Below are 13,411 nucleotides of genomic sequence, written 5' to 3' on the forward strand. Positions count from 1 at the left end.
AGGGAACTGAATTTTTAATCAGCAAGCTAGTCAAAGGTTAAAATGTTTGCAAGTAAAAGAATCCTTACCTGTCACTTTGTTTGTTACAGAAGTCATTTCTTATTTTATCTACTATAGAGGTTCGGGGAAGGATGTTTGTTTTGTTCTTTTTCTTGGCATCACTCTCAACTACTACAATTAGCCAGTCCACTGAGCTGTGAGCTTTGAGAACGTTCTGCCACTTGGTGATGTCATCCTTGACTGTAGCTTTGTACACTTCTGTGTCCTGGGATAAGAAGCGGTGAATCATCAAAACAGATACTCTGAACAATTTCAAAAGCTAAATTTTGTTCCAACAGAAGAAAAATAGAGGAGTATCAAATGGAATTAGTGAAGATATGAAGTCAAATGAGTCCAAGTATGGTAAGATTATAGCTTTTCAGTTTCTTTTATCCCTAGTATTCTGGTTAACAGCATATATACTTTAGAATTTGGTATACTGCAATTCTTTAAATTACTGAAATAAAGATTTTTAAATTCTTAAATTCTTTTAGTTTATACATTCTTAATCTTTACAACATAACCCACTTTGAAATTACAAAGCTTAGCCATTCTGTTCTCACATTGAAACAGAACTGTGACATTTAAGCCTTCTAACACTGCCAAAATCTTAAACTGCTTAAAGTTATTACAACCAAAAAAACCCACACAAGTCTTTCTTATTGCTTGGCACTTTTTTGGCTTTCAGTTTTTTTTAAAAATAGTTCAATTCAGAAAACTCTTAAGGTTGTTCTTGATAGCTTTGATTGGTCACACAGAGATGTCACCTTTGTTCTTTAACTGTGTAATTAATTCATAACAGAAGACAACCACCAAGCAGTGACCTGCAGATAAACAGCATTAAGACATTCCAAATCTTGCCCAGTTTAGATTGCTGACCTGTACTAATACCAGACACATATAGAGGACAAATTAAAAATATATGTATATTTAGGTTTAATGTGGTCAGTAGATCATAACTGAAATGATCTGATCATATTTTCATACTATGAAGCATGTGTGCTGCGCTACTGCAGTAACACTGTTAGATCTTGGGTTTTTTGTGCCAAAGCACTGAAGATTGGTTTTTCAAAAGCATGTCCTTTCAGTGTCAAGCACCATTACAAACAAATATCACTTATGGTAAGAAGTACTAAAGTTGACAAAACTTCCAACATACTAAGTATGCAATGCTTATGCAACATGGACTTGATTGTTCAAATAATCATGAAAAGCAAATGGAAAATACCACAGAGGTCAAGTAGAAAGTCAAAACAACTTCATTTTTAAATCAGAGTATTCCATTTTTCTTGATGTTTTCCTAATACTTACACAACATTCTGTCCAATAAATATGAAGAAAGGGAAAGGTCAGAAGAGCCTTATTCCCCTCTTTGGGTAGTAGCTCCTCTTTAAATTGAACAAAGTTAGATTCCAGATGAATCATCTTCGGAGCACGGCCATAAGACCTGAAGAATTTTAAAAGCAGAGATAGTGAATGAGAAATTTATGTAGCAAAATGCAAGAATGAAAATGAATTTTGGTGAAGAATAAACTGAAATATTGTGGCATTGGAAGCTCACTAACTATGCTTATTGCCACCTGATTTGTATAAAGTTAACTAAAATTAGATGCCACTTGAAATACAGTAGAAACTCTTTCAGCAAGAACAGGACCTAGAAGCTTCCAGCTTTCATTAAAAGAATGTTCTGCATCTCTAAGTCCTCCAAAAGTAGAAAAATTCCAAAATTAAAAAAATTCCCAAACAGTTTTTCCACCAGAAAAGTGTCACTGAACCTTTTGCAGGAAATTACATCTATTTAAATTCTGTCTATATTCTCAAAACAACAACAAAAAAACCAGCCTGCTACTTTCAGAACATGACTGCCTGAAGCACAAGCCGTATATCAAAAACAAACAAACAAAACCCCAACTTCTCTTTAAGTGAAGTTCAGCATAGCTGAAATATGGAAATTTTTGTCCTCAAGTGCACCACATTTGATTACCACGACTAAGGTCTTCTTTCCTCAACTGAGTTGCCATATTCAACTCAATTTATGGTAAGAACTTCTTAGGGCATCACAAATAGATACTTTTCCAAGTCTAGTAACACGCATCAAGTATTATGGAAGAAAACTAAAATTTACCTCCTCCATTCCATGGGTTCTCTTGGAAGCTGCTGAGAAAGCGTAGGATATAGGGAGGTAAATAAATTCTGATCTCCAGCACCTAAGAGTTAAAGACATTCACTTATTATACTATATACAAATTACATTAAAAAAATAAATTATACTATAGTTTGTTTCAATAAACAAGATGCTATTTTGTACACTACATGGAAAGCAAAGTCTAGCACTGGGCTTTGTACCATGCTCGTGCGCTGAGACAACTCACAGGTTGTGAGCAACTGCATTAAATCTGAACACCACTGGAGTAACTATGTATAAAAATAGATAGAATATGTATTATCAGCAACCTACCAATACCAGCCCTTAAATTCTGTTCTTTAGGGTGCAGAAAGAACATGAGAGGGAGATAGGTTCTTCTGATGGATATCAGTATCTTTGAGCAGAGATGGTAGACTCAGGAACAAGGTGCTTTGTCAGACATATTTGAAAGCAAGCTGACTGGTTCAACACACCAGCCAATGTATAACGCCCAAATAGCCTTTCACCATCCTTAACAGGGGAAGAGATGGCATTTGACTACTGGCAAAGACATCTAAATGAGAAAGGAGTAAGGTCAGAAACATGTTTTCCACTGCACTGGAGCATAGTTCTAAAGTCTGTTATGTCATGTGCCCTGTCTAAAGCTGGGGTAATGATCTGGCCCATACTAGTTTAGCAGTATCACTTATGACTAAATCTCTCATCTGCACGTTGCCCTGAAGCTATCACAGCTATTGCTCTCTTCCCCATACCTCCTCCTCACTGCCTTTTTCATCTTTGGCTGGCTGCATTCCCCTTTACCTCAGACCGCAAATTAATAAAAATCCTTTATTTCCTCTTACAGAGGCTGCACTCTCTCCATTCCTCCTTATTCTCCTTCCCAGCATATCTTGAGCTGAAGAGTTACATTTCTCAGTTAAGATTTTAAACAGGCATACAAGTAACACTGCTATTTCCAGGTATTTTTCCTTCTATTTCCTTTTGTAGTCATTCTTTATTGTATATCTCAAACTGAACAGAGATGCTCTTATCTTTCTGTGAAACAGGGCACTAGGGCTGGAGAGGCACCTGACACCCCTTCTTCTCCCTCCCATCACACAATCACATATCCTGGCACAGAGCCTGGAACTACTTGTGCAGTAGTTTAGGAAATCTTATTTGTTTTGAAAACCCCTTTTCTAGTCCACTCACTTTTTCCCAATCTTCTTACATACTCTATTTTGATTACTAGCCATTAGCACAATTATTGCTGCATAATAAATTAAAAAAAACACAGTCTGAGTTTAAAAGCTACAATAAGCAAAGCCAGATTTTTTTAACCTCTGAACACAAAAGCTATTAATCAGTGATACGGTTTCCTAAAATAGCTAAAAAGAACTCTACTATTAGTGCTTTAGCCTTAAGTCTCCAGAAGAGTACAGAACATTTTATTCTTGACTCTTCACCTGTGTCCTATTCCAGATTAAGTGTACTATACCAAATCTTGAGTTTAGGACTATAAACAAATGCCTAAAATAAATAGTGAAACAAATGTTAACCATATTGCTAATGTTATCTCATACCAGGTTACAATATCCCAGTGAGCTAGGCCATGGAGAACAGTCTATTGATTTGCAACTCATTACTGCCCATACAGATCAGTGGTTTAGCAACAGCAGGCTGACCACATCAAATGATAATCCATGAAGCTTGGAACCTGAACTAAAGAGCAGTTACATATTTTACCTCTGGAGCATAACAAAGTACTCTTTCTACACTGCCCCTAAAAATCCAACAGGTGCCACGAAAAAAGTTTCAGAACTCAACATCTTGACTGAAAAGGATTGATCCAGGATACAGAGGAACTACTAAACAATGAGGTTTAAGCATCCTGGTATTACAGACAACCACATCATTATCAGTTTAAAAAAAAAYTGAATCAGTTTTAAAACCAGTTAGGTTTTTTTTTCTTTCTTCCTGCATTGGCTTTGATGGCATGTAAAATGCACAAAAGAACCTGTCTTATATTCAAGGCAAGACTGTCCTCAAGAACTAGAGAAAAGGGAGAATGGACCTACAAGACAAAATACATCAGATATCTTTGAACACAGAATAAATACCTCTAAAATATTACAAATACCTAAAGGATTTTAACATTTCAAGTTCTGCTCATCTGGAGCCTGTATCTACTGTAATCAGCAAATTTGAGCCATCTCACCTCAAAAAACATTAAAAGTGAAGTCACCACTAGACAAAATTAGCACAATATTGACACAGGACAAATATCAACAAGACTAGTTAGTAATGTGAAAATGTAAAAGTTTTCCTTGCATGAAACTGAATTTTGGAGGGAATGTTCTGAAAACACAACTAAGCCTGGAATTCAAACTTACAGCAAATCCAAAAGCCTGCAGAAAACTGAGAATTGCTTCAAAGGTTTCTGTTGTTTTGTTTGTTTTTAAGAAAGAACATGGCAGGATGCCTGAGCACCATTTCATCGCAGCAAGTTCACTTCAGTGGATGGGTCTCAACACTCAGCCCTCACTGTAAGAATTCTCAGGAATGGAAGAAAGTCACTCCTAGCCAAAGTATAAAGCAAGATCAGACATTGTTGAGAAGGAGGGAAGATGTGTATAAATGAGAAATAAAAGTAATTTTGGAATCCTTTCACGACAAAAACAGAGAAGCCTACTAAGAAAGGGTTTTCTTATTTTAGAATTGACAGAATAAAATACAAGACCTGAATTTCCCAATAGAGATGATAACTAGAGGGTAACATCAAGGAGTCATCCTTTATCACTTAAAACACGATTAGAAGGGCACATCTTTGGTTTTACCATATTCTTTAAGTTTGACTAATATAAATCTTTTATAAATAAAATAATATCAGATATAACTAATGTAATATTTCTTCTATTTCATCATTACACATTTATACATACTTTAAAGTAGTTTATAGTTTTTCTGATTTGTAGTATAAATTTATAAATTTTTTTTAATTAGATTTTTTTATTTTTTGGTTACAATAAAAAACCTGACAATCCATAGCCTCTAGATTGTATATCTCAATCCATTCACTCCCCATCTGGATATCAATGTACACACAAAACAAGGAAGCACAGAATTATCCCATACTTGGAGTGGTGTCACTTACAGAATTACTGCAAGTGATGTGTTAACCCTTAATTTAACTAAGTAAATAATAGAAAGCATTAATACTCAAATGACATAACTTAAACAGAAACACTTCTGGAGAAAAGGAAGAAAGGAGAGAGTGTGCAGGATTCCTTTCTTTCCACCATATTAAGGTTCAGAAGGCATGCCCTTCACCACGTATCAAAGTACTTCACAAACGTAAATCAAGACAAATAGGTACCTGTCCAGAAAACAAACACAAATGAAGCCCAGTGGAACCTTAAAGGGTTTTACCATAAGCCTTTTTAAAACACTGAGTCAGACAGCATAATTTAAAAACACTTATATGGACCTCGAACACTTGACATCCATCAAATTGACATCCAAAATGTTAAGATGGCCAGGTCAGGCAAAAAGGGAACAAAACTTCCCCACAGGAGTCTTGATAGTGAACCTGGCTGTAAAAATTCATTACAGAAATTGAGTAAAGAATATCTAAATCTATTGTCCAGAACAGGCTGCATCTCTGTAGAGCAGCTCATAACTATAGACCTAGCCCATGGAAAAACTTAAAAAATTATGTTAAGCCAAAAAGTGAAATGGGCAACTAATGCCCATTTAATTAGTACCAAAGTAGCCGTGGTTTAGGTAATAGCACAATGCAAAGGTGAGCGAGCACCCTAGTCAATACCACTGCAGACCAGGGGAAGGTTCAAACTGCCCGTTAAAACCATATGCTACCAGCCCCACTTTTTCCTTTTTTCCCCTTCTTCCCCTTTTATCTTTCTCCCTGATGTTCTGGCAGATGGAGTCAAAGTAACCATCCTCCCTCCTCTCCGTCCCAGTCCAGTACACCTGTTCTGCTGGAAATCTGTATGGGAATGATGTGAGAACCAGAATGACAACCTTGCCAGGATTCTCAAGAAGAACAAGCATTCACTTTGTGATAACTGTCTGATAAAAAGCACAATAAAATATTGGCACTTTTTAGTTTGATACATGCCTAAAAACCACCAAAATCCTGAAGAAGTCACTGCTTTTTCTAAGCCTCCACAAATTTTTGATATGTATAGACTTTGTCACTACAGTACCTGAATAAACCACAATTTAATATCTTCCTCTAGAGGAAATTATCCCAACCCACTAACTATACAGGCACTGTAAGAAGAACAGACTCCTGATATCAAATGACTAAGGCAGACAAATATTTTACTTCGATAACAACAACAAACCCTGTGGACTGAGATAAAAGGCTCCAAACACCTCTAAACGAGCTCAGTCCAAGACTATACTTTGGCATAGGCTTACTTTGATTTTATTCCCAAATATCACTCAAGGCTACCTTTTCTGATGCCACTTATTCTTCCACTGGTCAAAAGTTCTGCTATGAATGCTTTAAATTCACTAGCCTATTATAAACAGATTCGCCAGAAGTTTTGGAAGGGATTTTTTAAGGTTCCTCCTGCCTTCCCCCCACCCCAGCTCATTTTCAAAAAAGGTCTAAAAATTGAAACAGAAGACAGCTAGATTGCTATATAGTCTTACTTGATTCACTAGGAGCCTGCAGAAGAAAAATCTTTAGTAAAGCTTTAAATCCTTACTTACTGCAACATCACTTAATCTAGAAATCAAGGGTTAACACTAGCAACAATACATTTCTTCCTCTTATGACATATATAATCAGGTATATACCTACAGAATAATATTGAATCAGCTAGACAATGCAAATGACCTACAGGGCARACCCAAGTCCCATTCAAGAACAGGGAAAATACACATATATGAGATGATATATTTGGGGGTGGGGGTTGGGGGGATTTTTTTGTTGTTGTTAAAGGTCTTACTAGCTACAAACTGTTCAAACCACTTGGGCTACCTGTCACTTCTTCCCTGGTGCATCTTTTATTACCTCTGTCTACTAACAACAGAAGAACTTTGAATCAAGCTCTTCCAGTACTAGAACAGGATGATTAACAGCAAATATTTATTTTCCCTGCAAAGAAGACATAAAACTGTTCCCACCTCCCCTTTAACTGTATTAATCTTTTCTGTTTTTGCTGATATCTATAAGATAAGCATAGAGTTTCCATTCCCAGGCCTATAATGATTTTGCTGATGGCTTTGCTCCTGCTGCATCACAGCATCTCAACAAGAAGGACTGGATGAAAGTGGTGCATCCTAGTCTCTCCACAGAGAGACATATTAAGGAATACATAAATTTCTTTCTACTTGGACAGAGTACTGACAGTGAGAATAAATATATACAGGCATATACAACATATAAGCAGATACTACAAACTGACATGGAAATTTTAAGAACTACATGAAAATAACTGCAAAAGAATAACTTGGTAGGGAAGCTCTGAAGAACCTAYTAAATTCCTTCATTTAGCAGGATCATCTGAGTCTTCAACCTGCTCTTTGTATGGATAAAGATAGAGCTAATAACTTAAATGCAAGCCAACCAGGTAAGGACACATTATTTCATCCAAATCCTTTGCTGATAAGTATTTGCAAGAAACATTCATTCATACAGTTCCAGAAAGTCTTTGAAACAGTAAATTTCAAATATGATTCATGAGAAAGAAGCAATACTGTTTAGATTATCAAGGAAAGTCAACTGCATTGTTTAAAAGATGTCAGCTCAACATTTCAGAGAAACTACCCAAATTCATGACATCTGATGCTCTGATGCAATTGCTCAACTTGCCTCTTCAACAAAAAACTATTAATGATGCTAAAAAATAGTATTTCTACAGCAATAGGAAAGCTCAAACTGACTCAAATCACTTAGTAAACATACAGGCTCTAGCAGCAATGAAGATAAATTGCTACAAACTTGAAACAAGAGTTTGAAAGGTAATGTGCCAGAGTAACACAACCACAGCTGAAAGTGAGGCTCCCCACTGGCTTTACAATGCAGTAAAGACCGACAGTATAAAAATTCAAACTAATTTGGAAAGGAGTCATCATGGCATTCAGACCTAACTGACGAGAATGACTTAATACTATATCAGGTACTGTAATTCTAAGAGAAGGGAGAAAAGATAAAGGAACTGCATCTTTCTGTGAATATATTACTTTTTCACATTTACAAAATACAGTGTGCCCAAAGAAAATTTCTCTACATGTTTTTGGTTAGGCAGTTTACCTAACTGAAATCCATTAATTAAATTTTTTAATAAAGATACGTTTTTGCCAATAATACAGACACCATAAATATAAGGCTAATACACCTACATACAAAGCCCTTGGCCAAAGTTATTTCATTACAGTACCTACACGAGAAGTATGCAGTGACAAAAACTGCATTCACAATTGGAATCAAATATACAAGCTGTATGGAGGCTGCCATTTTTATTTCTATAGTCCCAAGCCAGTACATATGGGGGGAACTTAAGAAAGATTGCATTGATGTAGTTACTACACCAGTGCTGTCTTTTACAAATATATACAGGCAGCCTGCCATTCTTAAACACCAGGAAAAATATATTTTTGCTGTATCTCAGTATAGAATACTGAGTCTACAGAATATCAGTCCTGGTCTTTAGAGTCTATAGAAGCATATTATAGGCAGAAAGAACAGAAGAATAAAGATTGCCTTTACAAAGAAAAAACCCTCTAAATATAACTTTTAGTTGTCAACTGTAAAGTTTATTTTCAGCTTTCTCACTTTCCAGAGTTTCTGAGCAATCATCCCATCTTGCAAGGATTTTTATCTTTAAGTTAGTATTTGCTCCTAAACATATTTTTTTCATAAAATACTAAAAAAAAATTTTTGAGGTAGAAAAGGTTCAAGGTAAATTGCAAACACATTACTAATCTGACAAGTTTGAGAAGATTTCTCTTCCTCATTTTGCATTCCAGATGCTAAGAATAGGTATCTGCATTATCCTACCTACACTCCCCTTGAAATTTCAACTTCAGGAAACAGACTTGAATTCCTTCTTAAATTGTTTTGCAGGCTTACTCCAACAGTTGCTGCCTTTTGTCCAGCAGAGAGCTGCAGTTCTGTTAAGGAGAAAATTTTACAACTGTGAAATAGCAGATGTCCAGATATGCTAGCCTGATAAAAATCCACATCAGAATGGAAGTGAATTACAGAAACACTATTCAAACTTTTCAATTCTGAACAGGAGCAATGAAATGCATTAGCACCTTGAAAGCCTCACCCTCCTCCTGCTGTTAAGGACTAGGAGATAAGAAACCCAAGTTCAAAGTTTTGAACATACCAGTGGACCAAGACCTACTTACCTATCCATAAAAAGATAACTGTTCTAATCCAAATACATCTCCATGTTAAGCACAAAGTACATCTGTGAAAGTCTATAAAGGAAGTTCACTTGAAAACATACTTAAGTATGTATAGACCAGCATAAACTTCGTAACAGAATTATCAACATTACAGAACAAACAATGCTGAATTCAGGATCTTACCAACATAGCAAATAATTACTTTCAAAATACAAACTAACTCATAGTTTTGAGACCATAACTTTCTTTACCAGTTTTGTCCTAAACAGAAGCAGTTTTCGGAGTATTCTCAAATTTATTTCAAGTTCATGAGTTACAACATACAATAAGAGCATCTGTTTACAGAACATCACTCAGATGTGCATGATGTTGAAAACAAGTTTCATTCAAAAAAAAAAACTGTCTCTCAACAGTTTTCAATTACTAAGAGTAACTAAAAGTTAAGAGGAGTATATCATGATAGAATTTTTTACTTGACAGAAGCAAATCTAAAACTGGTAGTAAAAGGAATTACTTATAGTTTGAGGTACAGCCTCACTTGACCTTCGCTCTTCTTTCATATAGTCAAAAACTGGTCTCTCCTTGCAACTCTGGTTTTCCCCTCACGTACACCTGCTAGGTGGGACAGTTATCCCAGACTGCTTGAAACCAGGACAACAAAACAAAAGCCAAGCTGTATTTGTCAAGCAGCTTCTAATATTGTGGTTTTGAATGCATTTTCCAAGAAACCAATATTGAACCAACAATTCTCCTCCTAGAAGACCAAGCTTCAACTGTTCATAAATCACCTGCTGTATAATTGTCAGAAAAGCTTTCCCTCAAATAAAAGTCATAATTTTGTGGAATGCATTTCTTTGAAATTCCATGGCCTCTAAATACTCCTCTTCTCTGGATGAAGGAGAAAGGAAGTTAAAGCAAAATGCATTGCCACCATTAAAAGCAGAGTTTTTAGTTGGGGGAAGGAGTAGCAATTCACCATGACTACATTCAATAGAGAAGTCATCTCTTTTGCTCAGTAAGCTTTATATTATGAATTCAGTTGTCACAGTCCAATCCCCATCAGTAAGGGTACTACTGGCATGCTTGCTCATAGTCCCAGAAATGATTTCTTTAGTCCAGTAGTGAGGCACGCAAATGACACATAACATTCATCTCATACCCCATTTGGGGATATGTGCATCATACTGTATGGTAATGATTCCAAAACCTTTTGTAACCACAATTATTAATTTCATATAGCAAGTGTACTTTATTTTTAACATCAGATAATTGGGCTTGATTAAAACCTGAGAAAATTTAATATTTGGAATTTTGAATATCTCGTGGTACTAAGAGGTCAAAGTCTTTTACTGCAGTTACCAACAAAAAAGCAAGCCTGAGGTAAAATTACATGTACTTTGACAGATGGAAAGTTAATTTTACAGACTGAAATCATACAGAAATAGTAAAGACTGACACCACACCACACCCCAAACACACACACAAACACACACACTCCAGTTCTAAATACAAGGTAAAAACAGCAAATGTAAAAAACATTCCACCTTAGTCAGAACACTAACATAGCACCTACAAGGGAAGCAACAATATTCTTCAGATGTTTCCAATATGCACATTTTCCAAGTTTAATCTGAAGAGAAATGGATTTCAAGAGCACCTTGAAGTAGGACAAAGGATTCAATACATTTTGATAAAACAAGTAGATTTTTCTAAATTGAATTCATTCACCCTTTTTTATTAAAAGCATTATAAATTTAAATATAYATATATACACACACATATATATGTAACTACAGTTTTGAGTATAATTATGGTTTAGGGGTATGCTTCAAAAACCATAAATTCATGCAATATCTGAAAAAGAATAATGATTTTTCTCCAGAAGCTTCTGTTTAAGTGTCTTAAGACAGCACAATACGTTAAAATTGTTTCATAACTAATAAATTAAAATTTAGTTGCAAAAGTAAAGTCCTATTCCCTTCCCTAACTTCTGATTCTCTTTTCCATTCCAAGATTAGGAGATATTGCTAACTAACCTGGGACCAAGTTATTCCCTATCCTTTTATTTGCCCAAGAAGCAGTTCACAGTACCACAGTCCATTCTAAAATTGTCATCTTCAAACACATTGATAATAATCCAGAAGCTTATTAAAAGTTGCACACCTGCACCGCACAGCCCAGAATACTGGAGCTTGCTAAATCAGTCTGTCCAGAAGGTATCAACACTATTTGAAAGGGAAGATGACAAACACAACAAAAATATGTTTTTTTTCTGCTCCCTCTCCCTGCAATCTGAACGGAATTAACTCTGAAAATCTGAAGGATGAAAACGCTTGCTGGCATTGGGGCCACATATGAATAAACTTCTGTGGCCAGACACCAGTATGCTTGAGTACTTCATGAGTTTGTTTTAGGGGAACTTCATGTGCAACCCTCTTGCACTTTACATCAGGACCAATGTCCACATGCTCCAGCAGCCTGTCTCTGACACCTGTAAGAACTAATTCATCACTGGAACCGTGCAGTACTGTTTATTAAATAAACTGTCTCGCTTTCAGAGATGAAATTAAAACCTAATAATTAAAAATTAAGTTATAATGCCACTGGGAAACTGTCAGTGGGAATCCCTCCTCCCCAGAAAGCATGTCATCTTTCTGGCGATACACCTCTTACCCAGAGTGAACCTACACAAAACTCACTGGCAAGAAGTTTGGGGGTTAAGTTTTATGGTGGTATTCAAATCTCTAAGCACCTGTAAGCGAAATGTTAATTTCTGTCACTATAACCCTGAAGCATACAGAAACAAACTCGAATTTTGTCTACCGCCATAAAAAAAAGTCAAAAAAAAGGGGGGGGGGAAGCATCAGACCACCCCCGAAGTGCCATTTTCTCCAGTCAAAGCACCAGCCACAAAAACAACCCCCAGCCGCGGATCTCCACCGAGGCGCCCTTTTAAAGAGGGCCGCTGCCCCGCTCGAACCGCACCCCTTCCCCCCTCCCTCCCTCCCTCCCCCCGTTATTCCAGCCACTCCCTGCGGAGCCGCCGCACTCCAGCGCCCCGCCGCCCCGGCCGGGTGCTTTCCCCCGCCCCAGAACGCTCCCGCCGGACGTTGCTGCCCCGGCGCGAGCCGTTAACGGCCGCCGGGGGGAAGAGGGCTGGCGAGAGGCACTCACAGGTGACGATGGGCTTGTTCTCCATGGTGTAGATCACCGGGGGCTTCTCCCCGCCCTCCTCCTCGGCGGCCGCCGCCGCGGCGGGGTCCATGGGCGGGCGGGGTCCTCAGCCCCGGCTCCCCCGCCCCCTCGGCGCCATGGAAACGACGGCGCTGCTCCCCCTCCCTCCCCAATACACACACCCCCGCCGCCGGGGGGCCGGGCCGGGCGCTCCGCCTCGGCACCTGCTCGCGCGGACCGCCGCCACCGCCGCTCCCCCCGCCCCTTCCCCGCAGCGCCGTTCCAGARAGGAAGGCCGCGAGCCCATCCGCTTCCTGGATCACCCGCTGGGCATTACCGCTTCCGGGGAGCGCCGCGGGGGCGGGGCCGAGCCTTAAAGGAGCGGGGCAACAGCGCTCGGCCGACAGAAAAGGGGAGGAAGGGGGAGACGCTGGGGAGGGGAGCCTCTAAGAAGGGAAGGGAACGGGGCGGGGCGAGGCGCGGCGCGGCGAGGCGCGCCTGCGCAGAGCGGCGTGGGCGTATCCCCGCGCGGCCGTTGGGGGGGGCCGTTAGCCCCGGTCCGCCCGGAGAGGGTCTGCTCTCCTCCGTGCTGCCTTTGCGCGCGTCGGGGGGCCTGGGGGGCCGGTTAGCGCATGGCGGGGCAGYGTGCTGCGGCCGCGTGCTCTGAAGCGGCCTTGGGAAGGA

General features: G+C 38.7%; 1 protein-coding gene across 6 annotated transcripts in view; it reads right to left on the reverse strand.

The window, feature by feature from the left end:
* The window catches only part of TRAPPC10 (trafficking protein particle complex 10), a 45,637-nt gene extending 32,486 nt beyond the window's left edge, over nucleotides 1-13,151 (reverse strand). The window contains exons 1-4 of one of the 6 annotated variants that reach the window (XM_026075471.1): nucleotides 13,065-13,151; nucleotides 2,165-2,246; nucleotides 1,351-1,486; nucleotides 69-265 (exon numbers count right to left, since the gene is read on the reverse strand). In XM_026075471.1, coding sequence (XP_025931256.1) covers nucleotides 69-265; nucleotides 1,351-1,486; nucleotides 2,165-2,178 — 347 coding nt within the window. In that variant the 5' untranslated portion in view covers nucleotides 2,179-2,246; nucleotides 13,065-13,151. Of the gene's footprint in view, nucleotides 1-68; nucleotides 266-1,350; nucleotides 1,487-2,164; nucleotides 2,247-4,557; nucleotides 4,577-9,197; nucleotides 9,287-12,727; nucleotides 12,873-13,064 lie in introns of those variants that run through there. The other 5 variants (XM_026075468.1, XM_026075467.1, XM_026075469.1 and 2 more) reach the window with 5 other exon arrangements.
* Between the last annotated feature and the right edge of the window lie 260 nt (nucleotides 13,152-13,411).

This window comes from Apteryx rowi, unplaced genomic scaffold (genome assembly GCF_003343035.1).
Source record: "Apteryx rowi isolate R43461 unplaced genomic scaffold, aptRow1 scaffold_404, whole genome shotgun sequence".
Classification (NCBI taxonomy): domain Eukaryota; kingdom Metazoa; phylum Chordata; class Aves; order Apterygiformes; family Apterygidae; genus Apteryx; species Apteryx rowi.